This window comes from Scyliorhinus torazame, chromosome 14 (assembly GCF_047496885.1).
Source record: "Scyliorhinus torazame isolate Kashiwa2021f chromosome 14, sScyTor2.1, whole genome shotgun sequence".
NCBI lineage: Eukaryota > Metazoa > Chordata > Chondrichthyes > Carcharhiniformes > Scyliorhinidae > Scyliorhinus > Scyliorhinus torazame.
This window is the reverse complement of record NC_092720.1, coordinates 156,505,139-156,530,234: the sequence shown is the minus strand read 5'-3', so window position 1 is coordinate 156,530,234 and position 25,096 is coordinate 156,505,139. Positions and strand designations below refer to the sequence as shown.

Sequence of the window (25,096 nt, the reverse complement as noted above, 5' to 3'; positions counted from 1 at the left end):
TCTCACTCTTCTAAACTCCAACGAATATAATCCTAACTGATTTAGTCTCCCCTCATATGACAGTCCCATTATCCCAGAGATCAGCCTGGTAACCCTTCGCTGCATACCCTCCTTAGCAAGAACTCAATACTCTAGCTGTGGCTTTCAGGTCTGAGGCACGGACTGACAGATGCAGAGAGACATGTGATGCACAGACAGAGACAATATCGAGTAATATCGATGCATGGGCAGACTTATGCGGAAAGATATAGATGCATGGACAGACAGATACAGAGATTGATATAGATATATGGACAGACAGATGTGGAGGGAAAGGTACATGTACAGACAGAAATATGTGGAGAGATATTTGGATACACAGACAGACAGAAGCGGAGAAAGAGAATTTTACACACACAGGGACAGACACAGATAGAGACATGGACGCACAGATAGACAGTCATGGAGGAAGATATAGATACACAGCCGAACACACTTGGAGAAGGTGGGGGGTGGGGGGGGGGGGGGGGGGAGGGGGGGCGGGGGGTGGTGAGATAGATTCATGGATGGACGGACACATACAGAGAGAAATAGATAAATTGACTGACAGACATGGAGATACAGATAGATTCACAGACAGACAGAAGCGGAGAGAGAATGATGGACAGACATTTAAAGATAGAGATATAAAGATAGATACCCGGGTACACAGATGCAGAGGAAAATATAGATACACAAATGGACAGGAATGGAGAGTGAGAGATAAATACACGGCTGGACAGATGCAGGGATAGAGATAGACAGACGGATAGAAAGTCACGGGGAGAATTTGATATATGAAGAGACAGGCACATAGATAGAGAGATATAGAGACTTGGGAAAACAGACATTGAGAGATATAGCTAAACTGGCGGCAAGCTGTGGAGACAGAGTGGGATAAAGTGACATACACAAAAGAACAGACAGAGATATAGATATACAGATAGACAGATTCGGAGAGGGAGGGATATTTCCAATGCAAGAAAGATGGAGAGAGAGAGAGATGGATACATGGCCAGACCGACACGGAAAGGGAGATGGCTAAGGGATAGCCTGGCTCATTGAGATAGAGAGATAGCTACATGGACACATAGACAGGCGGAGAGACAGTTACGTACATGGAGAGACAGACGTGGAGAGAGAGTAAGATACATGAGCAGACAATGAAGGTGGGATATATGTAGATCCACCGGTTAGGCTGACCCGGCAAGAGATATAAGTGAGAGATATAGGTCCACCGATTGACAGATATGGACAGTGAAAGATAGGAATACGGAAAGACCGATGAGGAGGGAGAGATAGATACACAGACAGCCGCGGAGAGAGTGATATAGATACATGGATAGACAGAGGTGGAGAGAGAGATATCAAAACATATAGACAGACTCATATGGATATAGATACATGGATAGAGCGAGAAGTAAGACACGGATACAAAGACAGAGAGAGAGATAGCTACATGGACAGTCTCGCTGAAAGAGCGAAAGATGCGGAGTGACGTAGATACATGGAAAGACAGGCACTAGAGATAAATAGATTAACAGACATACAGATGCTGAGGTATAGCTAATTAGATGGACAATGCGTGAGATAGAGTGATAGATACACGGACACAGACATGGAGGGAGAGTTGTGGATAAATGTTCCTGTGCTGTGTTTTTCTTTGTTCTGGCAAAGGTTTTGGCAAAGGTTGGTATCATGAGCCATACAGGCTTGGAGGGCCGAAGGGCCTGTTCCTGTGCTGTATTTTTCTTTGTTTTTTTATGAACGGACTGACGCGGCAAGAGGGGTAAATGTATGGACAGACAAATGAGGAGGGAGTGGTGTATAATCTTATAATATGTTTTGCTGGTGTCACAAGTAGTTTTACATTAATACTGCAATACAGTCACTATGAAAATCCCCTCATCGCCACACTATGGCGCCTGTTCTCGTACACTGAGGGAGAATTCTGAATGTTCAATTAACCTAACTGCCCGTCATTTCAGACATGTGACAGGAAACTGGAGCACCCAAGGGAACCCACCAGACGCGGGGCGAACGTGCAGACTCTGCACAGACAGTGGCCCAAGCCAGGAATCGAACACGGATCCCTGGAGCCCCGAAGCCACTTGCTAAACATTGCGCTACCATTCCGCCCTTACTGTGCTATCAGATAGTGTCGCCCATATATATATAATATATATATATAGATGTATAGCCCGAATTATAGAGATATAGAAAAACTGATGGACGGAAAGGGAGAGAGGGAGAGATAGATATTCAGATAAACAGACGCGGAGAGAGATAGCAGTATACATGGACAGACAGATGCGGTGTGAAAGCGATTGATACACGGACAAACAGCCAGAGAAATAAAGATGCACAGACAGGCACATGCAGCGTAACAGTGATAGATTAACGGATAGTCAGAAGCGGAGAGGGATATATAGATAGGTACATGGACAGACAGACGTGGAACGAGAGACAAATTAAGGGCAGACAAAGGCGGAGCGACAGTAATGGATACAAACACAGAGATAGGGATAGATGCACGGACTGGTGAATACCGACCGAACATGATAGATACCCGCAGTCCTGTGCGTGGGGAGTTAGTTCCATGGACAGACAGACGCGGAAAGAGTTGAAGAGATACACGGACATACAGATTCAGAGCGAGAGTGATGGATACACTGATAGATAGTGTGAGATAGATATATGGAGCGGCACATGCAGAACTAGAGAGATAGATATACGGACAGTCAGATGCGGACAGTGAAATAGAGATATGGACACACAGACGCAGAGAGAGAGCTACATAAAAAGACAAAGGGACAGGGAGAGAGAGATGCAGATACACGGACAGCCAGTTGCGGCAAGAGAGACAGGTCCATGGACAGACATGGAGAGAGACAAATAGACGGGCAAACACACTCTGTTGGATGATGATCGTCATCCAGTTTGGCACTGGAGTGGTACTTCCTTACCCACAGGACAGTCGAGGTGACTGAGTTGACTTGTCCCAGAATCCTCCTCTGCCGATCTGCTGGACGATGACTTTGCTCCCGTCTGTCACTGGAGCTACAGTACAATCGAGGCGACTGAATGACTACTGTCCCAGAATCCTCTTCTGCCACGTCTGCAGAATGATGATCTTCCTCCTGTTTTTCACGGGGGGGGGGGGGCTTCTTCGGACATCCACAGAACAGTCGAGGTGATTGAGTTGACTTCTTCCACAATCCTCTTCTGCCTATTACAGCCTCAAATAATTTGGTAAAATTTATCAAACATCTTTACCTTTCGTAAAACCACGTTGACTTTGTTTGATTATATTCATGTTTCCTAAATGCTTAGCTATTTCCTGTTTGATATTACACTCCAGCATCTTGTCAAGTGTAGATGTTAAACTAACTGCCCTGTATTTCTATGCCTTCTGCCTTCCTCCCTTTTTGAACAACGGAGTCGCCGAGACCGTCACAGAATTTAGCAAGTTTTGAAAATTTGCAACCATTTTGTCCACTATTTCTGAAGCAATTTTCATTAAAATCCTAGTGTGCAGTTCCCCGATTATGTCTTTTGCCACTTCTGTGATTGGCACGTTTGGCAGTTCTACCATGTAATTTTAAATCGGCCCATCTGATACCCCAGGGATATTTACAATATCTTTCACGGTGAAGGGTGATGCAAACAATATATTTAGCATATCTGCCATCTCTTTGTTTGCTGGTTATAATTTACCAGCCTCGATCAGTAGCGGTTTCACAATTAATTTAGTCGCCCGCTTCCTTTTTGTATAGAGTTCCATAGGAACTCGAACGGCTTTTACACTGCATGCATGCTTTCTCTTGAAAGTCATTTTCCCCTTCTTTGGAGATTTTTTGTCTTTTGCTGTTGGATCCGAAACACTTCCGAGTCCTCTGGTCAACCACTGACACTGGCCACTTTGTACATCCTGCTTTTCAACTTAATATTATCTAAGAACAAAGAACAATATAGCGTAGGAACAGACTCTCCGGCCATCCAAGCCTGTACCAATTATGATACCACCCTTGAGCAAAACCCTCAGAACGCCCTACACCATCTACACCCCTGCTACCAATGTATTTGTCGAGATGCCTTTTGAACGCCGTTAATGTATCTGCATCGACAACATCCCCTGGCAATGCGTTCCAGACACATCACCCTCTGTGCAAAAAGCCCTGCCTCGAAAATCTCGTCTACACTTTGTCCCATGGACCTTACACCTATGCCTTGATCTCCTTTGTTAATCGTGCATTTTGCCTCTTTCTCGTGGAATCCCTCTTTTATATTTGGATAAACCACTGCTGTGAATTCTGGACCAGTTGTTTGAATACCTGCCACTGCTCACCTACTGACTTATACCTGAACTTGTTTGCCTAGTTCATCTTATGGATTTTTCCCTCATACTAATATAATTGTCCCTATTTGCGTTGAAGACACTAGTTATGGACTTATGGAGTTCACCCTCGCACTGTACCTGGAATTCTATCATATTGCGGTCATTGCCTCGTCGGGAATCCTTGCCACAAGATCCCTTATTAATCTCTCAACAAGGTCTTCTTTAACCCATCACACTTTCTCCAAATCAAAGGGTGTAGCAAATGGTACCCGCATGGGTCCTAGCTACACTTGCATTTTTATAGGGTATGTGGAACTTTCCTTATTTCAGGCCTACCCGGGCCCCCTCACGCAATTTCTTTACCGGTACATCGATGAATATTTTGGTGCCATTTCATGCTCTGGCCCGGACCTGGAAAAAAGTATTAACTTCACTTTCAATTTCCAGCCCTCCATAACTTTCACCTGGTCCATCTCAGACTACTTCCCTTCCCTTCCTTGACCTTTCATTCACTATTTCCAGCAAAAGACTATCTACTAATATCCATTACAAGTCTACCGATTCCCACAGCTATCTGGTCAACAGCTCTTCGCACCCTACAACCCTTAAGAACTCTATTCCTTTCCCCCAGCTTCTTCGCCTCCATCGCATTTGTTCCGATGATGCCACTTTCCAAAGTGGTGCTTCGAAAATGTGTTCCTTCTTCCTCAACTGTGATTTCCCAACTATAGTTGTTGGCATTGCTCTCAACAGCATGCGGTCGATCTTCCGCGCCCTCTCAAAACAAGGAGAGTCCCCCTCATTCTCAAATGTCACCCCACTGTTATGGGCCAGGGTTTAGAGAACCCAAAAGTGTATCATGAAGCTGACCTGACCCACAACTTTTAATAGATTGTGGTATGGGGAGCACACGGCCCACTCTACACGAGTGGTACAGCAGAAATGGAAAAGCACTTTTTCAAGCAAAACAATGTTTATTCTGTGAACTTAAGTTAACCTTTTTTTTAAAAAAAGTGAACATCTTAGCAACCATCAATTCAAATATAACCACAAAAGAACACAACACTAAGTAATCCTTAAGCTGTCCTTTTAACATCCATGAGACTTAAAACAAAACTTTTAACAGAAGCACATCAGGTAAAAGTCAATACTGAGAGCAGTTATTAGTTTTAAATCACCAAAGGATCAATTTACAGTCGTTAGATTAAAGAGAGAGAGACTCATACACCTTCTGGTTGTGACTGCAGCTATCCAGCTCTGAAAACGAAACAGAAACACACCCTGCAGCAAACAGCCTAAAATGAAAATAAAACGCTGACAGACAGATCAGCTCCACCCACACTCTGATATCACTGATAAACAACCATTTCTTACAGGAACATTTCTTAAACACCCATGTCTTAAAGGTACTCTCACATGACACCTGCCTCCCCCAAAAAAACCATCAACTTCAAGATGGTTTCATTTTTCACCTTTTTACTATCCTTTAAGAAACGCACACAGTAAATATACTTTTTCGTTTCAAAAAACAACACACGGTAACAGGTATAATAATATAGTCCATTTTTGACCTTCTTCCTCCAACTGGAATCCTTCTCAATTGACAGTCTCTTTGAACAAGAAGGTCTCTGCACGATCCATCCATTTCTCTACGCCTCGGCATTTCTCTTTAAATTTAGATCTGTTCACTCTGATCAGAGTCCCTTGTAATTCTCCAACACTTGAAAATTGGTTATCACAGCTTTCAGGCAGTTAAATGCCTGTTGAAAGTCCGCTGTCCACTGAAATTTTCGACGGTTCTTCAGCAAGTCCATCAGTGGAGCAACCACACTGCTAAAATTCGGTACAGATTTCCAGCAAAATCCACTCATACCAAGAAATCGCGTTATTTCCCTTTGTGTTGAGGGTATCGGAAACGCCCCAATAACTTTTGTTTTCACATCCCGTGGGACCATTCGGCCTTGTCCGATTGCATGGCAAGAAAAGTGACTTGAGCATTTCCAAATTACTTTTGGCTAGGTTTATCACCAAACCCGCCTCCTGAAGTCGATCGAATAACTCCATGAGATGTTTTAAATGCTCTTTCCATGTCTGGCTGAAAATTACCAGATCATCGATGCATACCGCACAATTGGGTAATCCTGAAACAACTTTGTTAGTTAACCGTTGAAATGTGGCTGGGGCGTTTTTCATGCCAAATGGCATAACTTTGAATTGGTATACCATCAGGAGTCACAAAAGCTGCAATCTCCTTCGCCCTTTCGGATAAAGGTACCTGCCAGTAACCTTTAAGTAAATCCAATTAGCAAATAAAAGCTGATTGTCCCACTTTCTCAATGCAATCCTCCAAACGTAGGATAGGATAAGAGTCCATTCTTGTAACTGCATTAACCTTTCTATAATCCACACACAACCGTTGGGTACCGTCTGGTTTAGGTACCATCACTATGGGTGAGCTCCATTGGTTGCAAATCACTTCAATTGTATCATTTTTAAGCATACTCTCAATCTCTTTATTAACCTGTGCCATTTTAAAACCATTAAGTCTGTATGGATGTTGTTTGATTTTAACATCCTTTCCTACATCTACATCATACATAGCCATTTTAGTACTTCCCAATTTATCTCCACAAACTTGCCCATGTGATATCAATAACTCTTTCAGGTCAGTTCATTTATCCTCTGGAAGGTAACTCAACAATTTATCCCAATTTTTAAGAACATCCGCGTTTTCCAATTTAATTTGAGGTATGTCAAATTCACAGTCATCTGGATTTGGTTCGGCACTTTGAGTTAGAATCATTAAAACCTTCTCCTTTCTCTCTCCTTCCCTTTCAAAGTACCTTTTAAGCATATTCACTTGACACACTCGGTGAGTCTTCTTTCTATCTGGTGTTTTTACCACATAATTCACCTCACTGTATTTCCTTTCTATCTGATAAGGTCCACAAAACCTAGCTTTTAAAGTCTCACCTACCAGTGGTAACAACACTAAAACTTTTAATCCACTGGCAAAACTATGAACTTTATATTTCTTGTCTACGACCCGTTTCATCACATTTTGTGCAACTTTCAAATGTTGTTAGCCAATTCACCTGCTCTATTTAATCGTTTCGTAAAATTTGACACATAATCCAATAATGCAAATTCTGATTTATCACTCACCAATTTTTCCTTAACCAATTTAAGTGGTCCTCTTACCTCATGACCAAAATTTGGTTGAATAATTTGGTGCATCCCTAATTGCAAACAGTATGAATGGAGTTCCTTTATCCCCAATCCTCTTGACAATAAGCCCCCAACATTGTCGTTAATGTCTGATGCCACTTTTCAAACGCTCCCTGTGATTCTGGATGCTACGCAGTTGATTTAAATTGTTTTATTCCTAAGCTAACCATAACATATTTGAATAACCGCGAGGTAAAATTTGATCCTTGATCCGATTGTATTTCTGTGGGTAGTCCATATCTAGTAAAGAGTTTAAGTAACTCCTCCACAATCTTTTTAGCTGTAATATTACGTACTGGAATGGCCTCTGGAAACCTAATGGACACATCTATTATAGTCAAAAGATATTGATTCCCACTTTTCGTTTTAGGAAGTGGTCCTACGCAATCAATTAAGACCTTTGTAAAAGGTTCCTCAAATGCTGGAATGGGTATTAAGGGCCCTGGTTTTATCATTGCTTGAGGTTTCCCTACCACTTGACATGTGTGAATGATTGACAACATTTAACTGCATCTTTATGTAGTCCAGGCCAATAAAAATGTTTCTGGATTTTAGGTTGAGTTTTCCTTATTCCCAAATGACCTCCCACTGGTACCTCATGTGAACTCGCAAGACTTCCTTTCTACACCCTACCGGCAATACTACTTGATGAACCTCTGCCCACTTTTCATCCGCCTGCATCTGTAAAGGTCTCCATTTTCTCCACAAGACATTACTTTTACGGTAATAACACTCTGGTATTCACTCAGATTCCTCTTCCGTGTATGCATTCTGATACATCTGTTTTATTTCCACATCTTTTTGTTGTAACTCCGCCAATTTTCCTGAACTAAAAATATCCACCTCATCCTCCACCTGTTCTTGTTCTTTTTCAACCAGCTGATCAAAAGTCGTTTCTGATAATTGCACTTCAACTTCATCTTCACTCTTTGATTTCTCCTCTTGTCTTAACCTGTGACTTTGTGACCTTGTTGCTGCACAATCCTGAAAAATTCCAGGATATTCGTCCTTCAACACTTAAGTTGTCTGATTTTCCACTGGCTTATCACCACAGTAGGCATCACGCCCACCTGCGATCCAGCTATATAATTTCCCAAGATAAACTGTATTCCTGGACAATATTGTTTCTCTATTACTCCTACTACCACTTCACCACTCTTCACTGGGCTTTCCAACCTTACCTTATATAATGGAACGCTACTCCTCTCACCCTAAATTCCACATATTACGACCTTTTCTGGCAACATTCTTCCCAAACTACATAACTCCTCATCTCTTACCATTAAAGATTGACGAGCTCCCGTATCTCTTAATAGTGTGACTTATTTACCTGCTCCTTCTGGTACATAAAGAAAAAACAACAAAGAAAAGTACAGCATAGGGACAGGCACTTCGGCCCTACAAGCCTGTGTCGACCATGCTGCCCGTCTAAACTAAAATGTTCTACACTTCCTGGGTCCGTATCCCACTATTCCCATCCAATTCATGCATTTGTCAAGGTGCCCCTTAAATGTCACTATCGTCCCTGCTTCCACCACCTCCTCCGGCAGCGAGTTCCAGGCATGCACTACCCTCTGTGTAAAAAAATTACTTGCCTCGTACATCTCCTCTAAACCTTGCCCCTTGCACCATAAACCTATGCACCCTAGTCATTGACCCCTCTACCCTGGGAAAAAGCTTCTGACAATCCACTCTGTCTATGCCCCTCATACTTTTGTAGACCTCTATCAGGTCGCCCCTCAACCTCCGTCGTTCCAGTCAGAACAAACGTTTGCACATGAGTAAACTTTACCCACACAAGTACATGTTTTAAAGAGATCTGGCACCTTCTTTCAATCACCTCTTGATCAGGCTGTACAATCGTTTGCACCTACTTCACTTTACTTGGGCTTTCGTTTGCCACTTTAACAAACCCCAGTGTCTTATCCTGTTTTACCACATCCGCCTTTCCAGTGCTTTTCTTCAACCACCAACAATGTGACTTTACATGGCCTAGTTTCTTACAGTGAAATCAATTGAAACTTTTCAATTATTTTCCACCCTCCTGGATTTCTTTTTTAATCTGAGGTACACTCACCTTATTATCTCCCATCAGATCACCTTTACCTTTACCACTTGAGTATTTCTCATGCCCCCAGTTTATATCCCTCACAGGCTGAAACAGATGTCGGAAACCAAGTTTTGATTTATGAACTAATTCAGAATCATCTGCCATTTCTGCTGCTGAACTCACAGTTTTAACCCTCTGCTCTTCCACATGAGATGTCACTACATCAGGAATTGAATTTGTAAAATCCTCCAGAAGTATAATTTCTCTGAGAGCTTCATCCATTTGGTCTATTTTCAAAGCCCGTATCCACCCATCAAAATTACTCTGTTTGAGCCTTTAAAACTCCATGTATGTTTGACCAAATTCTTTCCTTAAATTTCTAAATCTTTGTCTGTAAGCTTCAGGCACTGGTTCATATGCACCTAACATGGATTTTGTCACCTCCTCATACGACCCAGGTACCTCCTCCGGTAGTGATGCATACACTTCACTAGCCCTACCTACCAGCTTTGTTTGAATCAGTAATACCCACATGTCCTGTGGCCATTTCATTTGTTTAGCTACCTTCTCAAATGAAATGAAAAAGGCTTCCACCTCCTTCTCGTCAAACCTTGGCAATGCTTGGACATATTTAAATAGATCCCCAGCAAGCATTCAACATTGATGCTCTTTCTCACTATCCTCATCACTAATATCCAACTGCACGTTTCCCTTTACGTCTGCCAATTTTAACTGACTGTCATGCTTCATGGGCATTTTCAGAAGTTCAAACTCTCTCTCTTTATCTTTTTCCCTGATCTGTATCTCCCTTTCTCTTTCTTTTTGTTCTGCTAGGGCTATTCTTTCTTTTCTCATTTCTTCTCTCTCTTTTTCTTTCTCCTCGCTCTCTTTCTTTTTCCTCTCTATCTCTTTCTCTTTCTTTTTCTGCTCTCTCTCTTTCTTTTTCCTCTCTTTCAAGCTGCTTTAATTGTTTCTCATGTTCCATTTGTTTAATTTGTAACTACATTTTTGCCATTCCCAATAAGTGAAACTGTATCTCAGGCAACTTTAAATGCTTCGCCATCGCCATAATTACCTCACCTTTTCGCATTTTGTCAGGCAATGTTAACTGCAATGTTTTTGCCAAATCTAAAAGTCTGCTTTTAGTCTCTGTCCGTAAGGTACTGCGTGTGACCGTCTCCACCCCCAAATACTTCAGAGCCTCTGAAAGAGCCATTGTCCACAACACACTCCCCACTTAAACTGGAATACCACACCTGAAAAGCAACCACAATATGCTCACCCCTCACTGTCTTTAGGTTCACTAAGCTAATCCAATAGATAGACTTTTATCCCCCTCGAGCCCCAAATTTGTTATGGGCCAGGGTTTAGAGAACCTAACCTGCACATCTTTGGACTGTGGGAGGAAACCGGAGCACCTGAAGGAAACCCACGCACACACGGGGAGGATGTGCAGACTCCGCACACATAGTGACCCAAGCCGGAATCGAATCTGGGACCCTGGAGCTGTGAAGCAATTGTGCTATCCACAATGCAACCGTGCTGTTGTTTCATGTTCACACTCACTGCAATCCTACCTTTAACTTTGAATTCCAGCTTTTCCAAGAATCAGAGACCTCACCCTCACTCGTTAGTTTAAAGCACTTGCTACTTCCCCAGTTATATGGTCCGCAAGGACACTGGTGCCAGCCTGGTTCAGATTTAAGCCATCCCAACGATAGAGCCGACCACTTTCTCCAGAACTGATGCTAATGCCCAGGAACCGATACCACCTTCTCCCGTTCTAGCCTTTGAGCCATGTATTCATCCCACTAATTTTACACGCCCTTCCCCAATTTGCACGTGGCTCGAGTAAGAATTCCGAGATTATAAACTTGAAGGTTATTTTCTTTAATTTAGTGCCTAATACTCAAGCTGCTTACACAGAACCTCCTTCCTCATTCTACATATGTATTTTCTGGCTACGTTGATCACGGACAATAAATTCTTCCCCTCCCACCGCAAACCCAGAGCTGATGTCCCGAACCATGATGAATGGGGAGGCAACACAGCCTTCATGACTCTCAATCCTGGGTACAGAGAAGAGTGTATGTTCCTCTTTCTGTACTGTCTCCAACTACGATTACATTTGTCTTTTCCCCCCTCACCGCAGTTCAATGCTTCCCTAAACCAAGGTACCATGGTCAGTTTGCTCATTCTCGCTGAAGCCCCTTTTATCGTGGTAGAAGTGCAAAACTGTCGTACGTATTTGACATGGACAAGGACTGAGGCTTCTGCAGTGTGATCCATTTTGTACCTCTACCAGACGTGAGGCAAGCGAGATAGATTTACGGACAGAGAGAAAGACAGATGCAGAGAGAAGAAACATAGATATTGGACAGACAAACGTGGAGAGAGGTACGCGGATGGACAGACGCAGAAAGAGAGAGATACACGGGCAGACAAATTCGGGGAGAGAGAGATATATGGACGATTGGGGGAGTGGGATGTGACGGCTTTCGGGTGTCGGAGGTCGTGACTGAGGGGAGTAGGATGTGATTGAGGTAATTGGGATGCAGGGAGTGATAGAGCTGGGGTGTAGGAATTGAGGGGAGTAGGGTTGAAGTGTGTGCGCGCTGAGATGTACTAATAGGAGCTTGTGTCCACCGTGCATGGTGTAATTTCGAGTTTTTACAGATTATATGTGCACTGCCTGATTTTAGATGGTATATATACTGAAGCACAACTTCAATTGAACTTAACGTTCTCAAATGTAAGGTGATGAATATTGGAAGGCCTAATACAGGTGGTAAATGTACAGTAAATGGCAGAACCCTTCGGAGTATTGACAGGCAGAGGGATCTGCGTTGACAGATACAAAGGTCACTGAAAATGGCAATGCATTGGGCGGCACGTGGTGCAGTGGTTAGCACTGGAACTGCGGCGCTGAGGACCCGGGTTCGAATCCCGGCCCTGTCACTGTCCGTGTTGAGTGTGCACATTCACATTCTCCATGTATGTGTGTGTTTCACCCCCACAACCCAAAAATGTGCTGGCTAGGTGGATTGGGCATGCTAAATTGCCCCTTAGTTGGAAAAAAAATAATTGGATACTCTAAATTATTTTTTTTTTAAAGAAAGTGGCAATGTACAGCAATGTTCAGGGCAGCACGGTAGCATTGTGGATAGCACAAATGCTTCACAGCTCCAGGGTCCCAGGTTCGATTCCAGCTTGGGTCACTGTCTGTGCGGAGTCTGCACATCCTCCCCGTGTGTGCGTGGGTTTCCTCCGGGTGCTCCGGTTTCCTCCCACAGTCCAAAGATGTGCGGGTTAGGTGGATTGGCTATACTAAATTGCCCATAGTATCCAAAATTGTTGGTTGGGGTTACTGGGTTATGGGGATAGGGTGGAGGTGTGGACCTTGGGTGGGGTGCTCTTTCCAAGAGCCAGTGCAGACTCGATGGGCCGAATGGCCTCCTTCTGCACTGTAAATTCTATGAATGCAGATGGAGAAGGCAGTCAAGAACGCATATATCAGCAAAGGCATTGTGTGTAAAATTGACAAGTCATGCTGCAGCTGCATAGAACCATAATTAGGTCACACTTGGAGTCTAGTGTTGAATCCTGGTCGCCACGCTAACACAAGGGTGTGGAGAATTGGAGAGGATACAGAAGTGCTTTACCAGGATGTGGCCCCATATGGAGTGCATTAGCTGTAAGGAGAGATTGGATAAACTCGGTTTCTTGTCACTGTAAGGACGCATTTTGAGGGGAGACCGGATAGATATCTACACAATTATGACGGCCTGGACAGAATGGATGGTCAGAAGCTTTTTTCCAGGATGGAAAAGTCAATTAATCTATTCTTAATCTTTTATTATTGCCACAAATAGGCTGACATTCACAATGCAATGAAGTTAATGTGAAAATCCCTTAGTCGCCACACTCCGGCATCTGTTCGGGTAGACAGAGAGATAATTCAGAAAGTACAATTCCGGACTTCTGAGAGGACACCAGAGCGCTTGGAGGAAACCCACACTGACAGTGTAATCGTGCAGACTTCGCACAGACAGTGATCCAAGCCGGGAATTGATCCCTGGTCACTGGTGCGATGAAGCAACAGTACTAACCACTGTGCGACCGTGCCACCCATAACACCGGTTATCTGCACAATGTTGTATATACAAGGGGTAGTAGATGCCTGTAACTCGCTGCCGGATGAGGTGGTGGAAGCAACAACGATTGCCACGTTTAAGAGGCGCCTTGACAAACACAGAAATCGGATGGGAATAAAGGGATACCGACCTCGGACATGTAGAAGGTTTCACGTTAGGCCGGCAGCATGGTGGGTGCAGGCTTGGAGGGTCGAATGGCCGTTTCCTGTGCTGTACTTTTTTTTTGTTCTTTGTACCTTGTATGAAATAGATTAACAATTGAATGATTTCTATACGGTGGTCTCCCATATATCCTCCGTTGTTGCAGATCCAGAGACAGCAGACGCTCTGGGATTAAACGATCATTCAACTCAACAATCCACTGACCCAGATTCACTTAGCCCAACTCCATCTCCAAAGACAGGTAAGAACCTGCTCTGAGTTACTGTGGGATCGATATACAAAAGTAAAATACTGGAAATCCCGACACGGGCAAATGGGATCCGGTGACTGAGCGGAGTCCGATGTTGTAATTCTGGGTAGTGACATATGATTACTGAATAAAGTGCGATGTAATGGCTGATGCGAATGGGATGCAGTGGTTGAGTGGAATGAGATGCAGCGACTAAAGGGTTTGAGAAGTAGTGACTGAGGGGAGTGGGAAGTAGGAACTGAAAGGAGTGGGAAGAAGCAATTGAGGGGTCTGGGAAGTAGCGACTGAGGTGTCTGGAACGTAGTGACTGAGGGGACTGTGAGGAAGCGATAGACTGAAACTAGACACTGTGGGGACTGGGATGAAGGAATTTAGGGATCTGGAAAGTAGTGACTGAGAATTGGGAACTAGTGACTGACGTGACTGGGATGTGGTACCCAGGGTTTGGAAAGCAGCGAATGGGGGGAGTGCAGTGAGGAGACTGAGGGAATTTGGACGTGGCCACTCGGGGATGTCAAAAATAGCTACTCAGGAGACTGGGATGAGGGGAGTGGGAAGCAGGGACCGAGGGCATTGGGACGCAGTCAATGAGGGGAAAGGGTCATGGTGCCTGAGGGAACGGGAAGTAGCAACTGAGTGGACAGGGAAACAGTGACTGATGGGACTGGAAAGTAGTAGCGCCCATTGGGGCTATGATGTTGTGACTGCGGGAACTGGGAATTGGCAGCTCAGGGGGCTGAGAAGGAATGACAAAAGTGGCTGGGAAATCGAAACATGAGATGTGGTGTGTCAGAGAAGTAGGACAGTACGAAGTCTTACAACACCAGGTTAAAGTCCAACAGGTTTGTTTCGATGTCACTAGCTTTCGGAGCGCTGCTCCTTCCTCAGGTGAATGAAGAGGTACGTTCCAGAAACACATATATAGACAGATTCAAAGATGCCAAACAATGCTTGGAATGCGACCATTAGCAGGTGATTAAATCTTTACAGATCCAGAGACTTGAGTGGGTTTATGATCTGTAGCCCTTTCGGGATCTTGTCTGCTTTCTTGCATCTTTGTAGAAACTAAATGTCAGTGTCTATATGCGCGATCTTCCTGGAGATCCTCTCCACTTAGGACACTTAGGATCCTCTCCACTTAGGACTTAGGAAGTAGGACACAGAGAGTGAGGGGAGTCGAGGTGTAGTGTCGAACGGGAGTAGGACATGGTGACCGAGAGGAGTGTGCTGTGGTGACTGAGGGGAGGGGGACTTGTTGACCTAGCGGAAGAAACGTGCAGACTGAGGGCAGGGGGACGTGATGAGTGAGCAGACTGGCATGCGGTGAATGAGGGGAATGGGATTTGGTGAATGAGGGGAGTGGGATTTAGTAACTGCGGGGAGTGCGACATGATGACTGAGGGGATTGGGACGTGTTAATCGAGCGGATGGATCGTGGTGAGTTAGGGCAATGGGAAGTGATGGCTGATTGAATTGAGGGAGGGTGACCAAGAGGCGTGGGAGGTACGCAATGAGCTGGCAGGGATGCACTGACCGGAGTTTGTTTATTTCGTGAAGAGAAAATTGTTATTTAATATCTTGATGTGACACAGTATGTCTGCACTTCCTAATTTTGAGTCGTATAAATACAGAGGTGCACCTTTACTTGAACTGAAAGCACTAACCAGATTATCTACTGAGCTGATTTGGAATCATAGAATTATAGAATCATAGAATTTATACTGCAGAAGGAGGCCATCGGCCCATAGTGTCTGAAGCGGCCCTTGGAAAGAACACCCTTCTTAAGTCCAGGCCTCCACCCTATCCCCGTTAGCCAATAACCCCACCGAGCCTTTTTGGACACTGAGGGAAATTTAGCATGTCCAATCCACGTAATCTGCACATTTTTAGAATGTGAGTGGAGAACGGAGCACCAGGAGGAAACCCACACAGACACGGGGAAAACGTACAGACACCGCACAGACAGTGACCCAAGTCGAGAATCCAACCTGGGACCCTGGAGCTATGAAGCAACTGTGCTAACCACTGCGCTACCATGCTCCTCAGACCTCCAATAACTGCTCACTTGTTTCACATCCAGAAACACCACCAACTCGGGGACCCAAGAATCAATCAACTCGGGGTCCCATTGGCCCAGGTTTGCCTATACTAACCGGATCTCCAACCCTGGTATCATTCTGAGACACTTCCCTTCCCTTCCTTGATCTTTCGGTATCCATTTCCAGAAATAGACGATCTACTGATGCCCACAGAAAGCCCACTGACTCCCACAGCTATCTGGACTACAGCTCTTCGCACCCTACACCCTGTAAGGACTCCATCCCTTTCCCTCAGCTCCTTCGCCTCTGTCGCATTTGTTCCGATGATGCTGTGAAGGATTTAGGTTATTCTGGACCTGATAATACTTTATTAATAACCTATGCTCTAGCTTAGCCCACCAAAAGAGGGAAATCCGTTTCTCTGCTAAGACTCAAAATAGATCTCATGAAGGAAGAGTGCTTTTCCGGAAGTTAAACAGGATCTCAATTACTTTTTATGGGAAAAGTTCAGAAACATCACTCATAACTAAATCGTTGCCTCTGTCATCGTGGGTCCTAGTCATTTAAGACTTCCTAAATGAGTGTCTAGCATGTTCAACTTTCAGAGTAAGTCTACACAGTATACTTTATAATAAAAGTTTTTTTATTGTAAAATACTCCCAATTGATACATACTGAATTGCAGAGCGAAAAATATAAGTTGACTAACAGTCTTTAGTCATCTGATAATAATATAAAACCGTTAACAGTCCTTTGTTATCTGCTAACACACTAACATCTCTTCAGAGAATGAGATATCTAAAACTTGGAAAATCCTAAAGTATCTCCTATGAATTTCTAATACATTTCTGAGAAGTTTAACAGAAACATACTTACAAAACCATGATGGGCTTTGTTTGACGAGGCAAGCTTGAAGAACAGAGCTTTGACCCACACTCCTGCACGGGAGTGAGAAGGTGCATTTCTGCCAAAATGCCCCTCTTTTTATACATAAAATCTTCTAATCGGTCAAGGACTGCTTCTGTTATCTTATCACTTATTGTTGGTTAATTGCCTAAAGCCAAATTACTAATTTGATGTATTATCATCAATATATCTTTTAATGATCTTAGTGTCTGCGTGAATGTCCGGTGTCAGAAGATATATTGGCAAAGAGGGACTCGTGTAGAGATCTGTCTCTTTTCAGTGTTGCCCTATTCCTTACATATATAGATTGTCAAACAGACACTTCTTTGAGGGTGTTATTCTAAATGTGAAGAGTTATATAGTGAAGGAAGGTTTTGTGCATTATTTATCTAAAGAATTTCCTGTCTTCGTGGTTTAAATAATTATAGGTGTAGGGGAGTGATCTAAAGAATTTACGGTTTGGCAAAGCAAGGTTTTCCACATCCTGTATTTGTTTGGAATGTATTAATGATTCTTGAAGTCAGGAATTTCTCCCTTAAAATGGTGACTTCTGGACGACCTTTTGCTGAGTGGTTTTATTCCATTCTGAATTAAAATACTGGTTGTATTAATTTCTGTTGCATTATTTCAAACCGAATTCTGCTGCGAACGTGATAGTCATCACATCCCCCTCTTGATAGACGTACATTCTTATTAATCACTGAGTTGCTCCGACTCAAGTCTGTCCTCTCACCTGCACAAATATTGACTTCTTACTTCCCTACCAAAGGAAAACCTTTAGTCGGAAGGAACAGTATAATGTACATTTGTTTGGCAGACTACCTTGTAACCCATTCTCAGTTCCATTGCATAATGGAAGATAATCGTTTCTCAGGACATCCCGACATTTATTGTGAATTCCATGGATTCGATCCTTCAAACGTTGCTGGTCTTAAGGGGTAATGTTTCCATTTTTTGTAGGAATGATGGTAACATTTGCAGGGAATGCCCATTGTAGAAATGTTATTTCTATACTTCTAATCAATGTATTTTTTGTTCTGTCTCTCGCTGCGAAAGCGGTGGTGATTGCATTTTGCATGAGGCATAAGCCTTGTTGAAGAGCTGATTTTAAGCTTCGTAATTGTTTTCTTTTTACATGATTCAGTTCAGTCTCTATTTGTTTTTCGGTTTGGTCAATTTCTTTTTGCATCAAGTTCATCAGCTAAATTATTTCAAACTTCTCTGAATTATTAAAGTTTACTCTACTTGATTTTCTTCCTTCTTATTGGGAGGAAGCTCAGGACTCTTGTTCTTGTAAGTCACAGGAATATAGCCACAAGCTTACTGAGATTCTTTATCTTTTTGTTGAGGTAGAGAAGTGGAATCAATTTTGTATTTTATTTCATCATAAATATGTTCCTTTTTTGGATTGTCTGTGGGAGGTGTTGATGAGATTGGATCCATTCTCATGTATTCACATCCACAGTCTAGCTTTCTAGTTGCTTCTATACTTTCCTTATTCTCTGATGTAAGAGAATTGGAAAGTGTTAAGTCTCAAATCTCAGGTATTCCAACGTCGAATAATTGGGATGCCGAGGTTGAATAGATTTGGTCTGTACTCCCCTTTGAGGTGCATATGGTATCTTTTTTGGAAAGGCGGATAGAATAAAATTGTTTTCTTTACTGGAAAACCTGTGTCATGAGTCTCATCCTCAGTACATTGTGTCAATTCTGAGGTGTAATATTTTTGAACATATGCTTGTTTAGGTTGTTGCAGAGATTTGCCTTGGATATTCGGCCTTTAACCAAGTTCCAGTGTTTTCTAGTTGTACTTGGTGATTACGAACTACCAAGTTCAATAGGGTGGCCAGATTGTCCGAGTTCCATATGGTACTCAGGGGAATCCAAGGATTTGCTTGATTCTTTTCTCGGGGAATGGTAGGAAAGTAGGAAACTCTTCAAGAGAATTCTATATCGCACCTATCATTTCCAAATTTCAGCATGCTATATGGCATGGCTATATTTCTCCCTGTCCATTCCCTTGGTGACAAATGAAACATGTGGTCTTCCCAAGTGGATGTACAGTATTATTACAAATAAAAGCAAGAAAGTGAAGAGTGTCTTGATCATCACTTAACATATTATTTTCATGCCTGAGGCTTGAAGGGTAAGTGCCTCAAAGTCACCTGTTCTTAGTTCAGCTTTCAAGGCATCGAATCGTTGTAATGCAGTCCTTCCTCCATACGCGAGGACAAATCTTTCTCTTATCATTTTCCCAAAATATAATTAGACGTTTTTGTTCAAAAAACCCATATTCGAGATACTAGTAATAAAGTGTCTGACTCCCTGGAGAAAGGGTTGAGATTTCTGGTTTTCCTTTAATTAAACGAACAGTAGGGATAATAACTGTTCCTGGTTCCTCATTGTTAATGAGATCAGATCGTTGATTAAATACTGTTGGTTCCAATAATGTTGGGCGTTTCGATAACTGGATGATGTCAGAATAAATAGAGTTATGATTATTCTAAACAGTCCGTTTGTCGCTGAGCGTGGTTGATACAGGAACAAAGCGTTTTCCATCTTAGCACATAGACCATAGAACATTACAGCGCAGTACAGGCCCTTCGGCCCTCGATGTTGCGCCGACCTGTGAAACCACTCTAAAGCCCATCTACACTATTCTCTTATCGTCCATATGACTATCCAATGACCACCTGAATGCCCTTAGTGTTGGCGAGTCCACTACTGTTGCAGGCAGGGCATCCCACGCCCTTACTACTCTCTGAGTAAAGAACCTATCTCTGACATCTGTATTGTATCTATCTCCCCTCAATTTAAAGCTATGTCCCCTCGTGCTAGACATCACCATCCGAGGAAGAAGGCTCTCACTGTCCACCCTATCCAATCCTCTGATCATCTTTTCTGCCTCAATTAAGTCACCTCTTCACCTTCTTCTCTCTAATGAAAACAGCCTCAATTCCCTCAGCCTTTCCTCATAAGACCTTCCCTCCATACCAGGCAACATTCTGGTAGATCTCTTCTGCACCCTTTCCAATGATTCCACATCCTTCCTATAATGCAGCGACCAGAATTGCACGCAATATTCCAGATACGGCCGCACCAGAGTTTTGTACAGCTGCAACATGACCTCATGGCTCCAAAACTCAATCCCTCTACCAATAAAAGCTAACACACCGTACGCCTTCTGAACAACCCTCTCAACCTGGGTGGCAACTCTCAGGGATCTATGTGCATGGACACAGAGATCTCTCTGCAAGAACCTTATCATTAGCCCAGTACTCTGTCTTCCTGTTATTCCTTTCAAAATGAATCTCCTCACACTTTTCTGCATTAAACTCCATTTGCTACCTCTCAGCCCAGCGCTGCAGCTTACCTATGTTCCTTTGTAACTTGTAACATCCGTCCGCACTGTCCACAACTCCACCGACTTTAGTGTAATCTGCAAATTTACTCACCCATCCTTCTACGCCCCCCTCCAGGACATTTATAAAAATGACAAATAGCAGTGGCCCCAAAACAGATCCTTGTGGTACAATACTAGTAACTGGACTCCAGTCTGAACATTTCCCATCAACCATCAGCTTCTTCTTCCAGCTAGCCAATTTCTGATCCAAACTGCTAAATCACCCTGAATCCCATGCCTCCGTATTTTCTGCAGTAGTCTACCATGGGGAACCTTATCAAACGCTTTACTGAAATCCATACACACATCAACAGCTTTACCCTCATCCACCTGTTTGGTCACCTTCTCAAAGAACTCAATAAGGTTTGTGAGGCACGACCTAACCTTCACAAAACCGTCTTGACTGTCTCTGATCAAATTATTCCTTTCCAGATGATTATCTTCCCGATGATGTTGGGATAAACTGTTTTATCACATGAAGGTAATGTTATACAGGTTCTAGCATCAATTCAGGTATCAGTACTTAATTCATGATCTGTCTATTTATAAGTAATATGATTATTATAATTAGTTGTCAATTTCCAGGAGACGTTGAATGATGACATCGATTGTGAAAATATCGGGTTTTATATCAGTTTCAGATTCAGCGAGGTAATCGATAAGTGAAGTGAGGGTTGCAGTTTCAGAATCTGTAAGATGCATGGCAAATGAAGTGAGAGTTGTTACGGCATTGGTGCCATTGGTGTCAGATCCCCCTCTATAAAGGTCGGGAAGTTCAATATAATTGATGATCGCTATGGCATCTTTGTGCGTAAGAGGTGCAAAATCTGAAGGTACTTCATGAAGCTCTCGCCAATCCTTGATTTGACGTTCAACTGTTGTGAAAGCACCTGCCTGGCTGTGAAGCAATACAGATACGGGTGGAGAAGATGAACCGGCGACGGTGGGTTCACTTCCCGCATCCGACCTCATCTCCAGATAAGGGAGTGGGGAATTTAATGATGAGGTCAGAGATGGCCCTAGTATGAGGCCATTTTTTATCATTAAGGCCGGAAGGAGTGATAACAATAGGTGTTCGTGGCGGGAAAGGACCAAAAAGATGATGAGGCATCAATTTATCAGAAAAGGCGGGGGCCACAGCAGATGCAAACTGATGTCGTCGCCAGGAAGCATAGCTGCACGGACTTTGATCTGGTAGAAGATAACCGTGACAATATTTGAATCCCATTGGGGATTGTATCATGGCAGCATACTGCGGATGACATAATGTTCGTGGTCCATGTATGTCAGAAGGAGTGTCGTATCTCCTGGGTGTAGTAAACGTAGGACGTAAGAGACCTCATCGAGTACAACGAGGGCACACTACAATTGCCATAGAAGCGCAAAGGGATCCTTCTTCATGGAGGTTAATAATCCTATTGGGAATTCTATCAATACGTTGATGAGGCATTATTTGTAAAAGGTCATAACCTATAGGAGCTATACGAAAACAAAAGCACGGAAGGATATCCGGGTTGGGAGGGTCGGTTGATTGATATTTCGTATACATATCCTCATGTCCAGAAGGACATTAATAATAATAATATTCCATTGCCACAAATATGAAGTTACTGCGAAAAGTCCCTCGTCGCCACATTCTGGCCTCTGTTCGTGTAAGCAGATACGGGAATTGAACCATTGTTGGCCTTGTTCTGTATGACAAACCAGCTATCTAGCCAATTACACAAAAAAAATGATTTCCATTGATGACCAGTGCCCTTTCCTGTATCAATAATGTGGAGATGCCGGCGTTGGACTGGGGTGAGCACAGTACGAAGTCTTACAACACCAGGTTAAAGTCCAACAGGATTGTTTCGATGTCACTAGCTTTCGGAGCGCTGCTCCTTCCTCAGGTGAATGCAGAGGTCTGTTCCAGAAACACATATATAGACAAATTCAAAGATGCATGCCATATTAGACTGGCATGCCTAATATGCTCAGTTACGTCATAATTAGTCAAAGTGACTGTAAGGTGAGTATGATACATGTGTGCTAGGAGAGCGGTCAATTCATACATCTTAATGGTGGATGGGAAGTGATTTTCTGGGGATATGGAGACTGCTGCTGCATGTCTGTGGTCTTGTTTTAAGGCCATAATCACAGCAATTTACATTTTCATGCGGTGTCAACATCCATGTTCCTGGACCAAGTTGACAGTCGTCATAATACTCAGAGGTGTGTGTCGCTCCCGATCCATTGCCCAGAATGTGAATTCTAGATAGTTTTTCAATGATTGGGGTAGCAACCACTGAACAGGGTGGATTCCGACAATCATGGTGTTTTTGCCAATCAAAGCATAAGCGTAGGGTTGTCCATATACACATGTTAGCGGAAAAATATTCTAATGGCTGTAAGGAAGTTACATTAAATCCAGCCTGACCAATTAAAGTGTACGGTGTGTGAACTCGTGCATGTGCTTTTAAATTTCCTGTGGAAGCAATTTGTCCGAGTTGGACGCGGTGATAAATGCAAAAATAACATTTGTCCGGATGTATACTTGGCACGGACACTTTAAAGAAATTCTCCAGACTCTCTATTTGAACCACCATAGAGTTTCAACTCTGTCAGGTATATGCTGTTCAATTTTGCTCACTCTGAGAAAAATGACACGAGAAGTGGATTTCTCCCGTGCCTTCAACTGCCGAATAGTCGAGAGATATTTAAATGTGGCGGAAGCAAGAGGATATGGAAGCTCTCCTCTAAGGCAGAGAAATGGGTGACCACCAGAAAGGGCAGGCAGTCAGTGCAGGAATCCCCTGTGGTTGTCCCCCTCTCCAACAGGTATACCCCTTTGGATACTGTCGGGGGGGATAGCCTATCAGGGGAAAACAGCAGCAGCCAGAGCAGTGGCACCATGGCTGGCTCTGATGTTCAGAATGGAGGGTCAAAGCGCAGAAGAGCAATAGTAATAGGGGACTCTATAGTCAGGGGCACAGATAGGCGCTTCTGTGGACATGAAAGAGACTCCAGGATGGTATGTTGCCTCCCTGGTACCAGGGTCCAGGATGTCTCCGAACGGGTAGAGGGCATCCTGAAGGGGGAGGGCAAACAGGCAGAGGTCATTGTACATATTGGTACTAACGGCATAGGCAGGAAGGGGCATGAGGTCCTGCAGCAGGAGTTCACGGAGCTAGGCAGAAAGTTAAAAGACAGGACCTCTAGGGTTGTAATCTCGGGATTACTCCCTGTGCCATGTGCCAGTGAGGCTAGAACTACGAAGATAGAGCAGCTAAACACGTGGCTAAACAGCTGGTGTAGGAGGGAGGGTTTCCATTATCTGGACCACTGGGAGCTCTTCAGGGGCAGGTGTGACCTATATAAGAAGGACGGGTTGCATCTAAACCGGAGAGGCATAAATATCCTGGCCGCGAGCTTTGCTAGTGTCACACGGGAGGGTTTAAACTAGTATGGCAGGGGGGTGGGCACGGGAGCAATAGGTCAGAAGGTGAGAGCATTGAGGGAGAACGAGGGAATAGGGACAGTGGGGCTCTGAGGCAGAGCAGACAGGGAGAAGTTGCTGAACACAGCGGGTCTGGTGGCCTGAAGTGCATATGTTTTAATGCAAGAAGTATTACGGGTAAGGCAGATGAACTTAGAGCTTGGATTAGTACTTGGAACTATGATGTTGTTGCCGTTACAGAGACCTGGTTGAGGGAAGGGCAGGATTCCAGGAAACGTTCCAGGATTTAGATGTTTCAGGCGGGATAGAGGGGGATGTAAAAGGGGAGGCGGAGTTGCTACTGGTTCGGGAGAATATCACAGCTGTACTGCGGGAGGACACCTCAGAGGGCAGTGAGGTTATATGGGTAGAGATCAGGAATAAGAAGGGTGCAGTCACAATGTTGGGGGTTTACTACAGGCCTCCCAACAGCCAGCGGGAGATAGAGGAGCAGATAGGTAGACAGATTTTGGAAAAGAGTAAAAACAACAGGGTTGTGGTGATGGGAGACTTCAACTTCCCCAATATTGACTGGGACTCACTTAGTGCCAGGGGCTTAGACGGGGCGGAGTTTGTAAGGAGCATCCAGGAGGGCTTCTTAAAACAATATGTAGACAGTCCAACGAGGGAAGGGGCGGTACTGGACCTGGTATTGGGGAATGACCCCGGCCAGGTGGTAGATGTTTCAGTAGGGGAGCATTTCGGTAACAGTGACCACCATTCAGTAAGTTCTAAAGTACTGGTGGGCAAGGATAAGAGTGGTCCTAGGATGAATGTGCTAAATTGGCGGAAGGCTAATTATAACAATATTAGGCGGGAACTGAAGAACATAGATTGGGGGCGGATGTTTGAGGGCAAATCAACATCTGACATGTGGGAGGCTTTCAAGTGTCAGTTGAAAGGAATTCAGGACCGGCATGTTCCTGTGAGGAAGAAGGATAAATACGGCAATTTTCGGGAACCTTGGATAACGAGAGATATTGTAGGCCTCGTCAAAAAGAAAAAGGAGGCATTTTGTCAGGGCTAAAAGGCTGGGAACAGACGAAGCCTGCGTGGAATATAAGGAAAGT

At 43.7% G+C, this 25,096-nt stretch overlaps 1 protein-coding gene across 2 annotated transcripts in view; it reads left to right on the top strand.

Moving 5' to 3' along the window:
* Window positions 1-25,096, top strand: part of LOC140389361 (pancreatic secretory granule membrane major glycoprotein GP2-like) — a 108,661-nt gene that overhangs the window by 57,432 nt on the left and 26,133 nt on the right. For both annotated transcript variants that reach the window (XM_072473527.1, XM_072473528.1), the window contains one exon: window positions 14,097-14,192. In XM_072473527.1, the coding sequence (XP_072329628.1) occupies window positions 14,097-14,192 (96 nt within the window). The remainder of the gene's footprint in view (window positions 1-14,096; window positions 14,193-25,096) is intronic.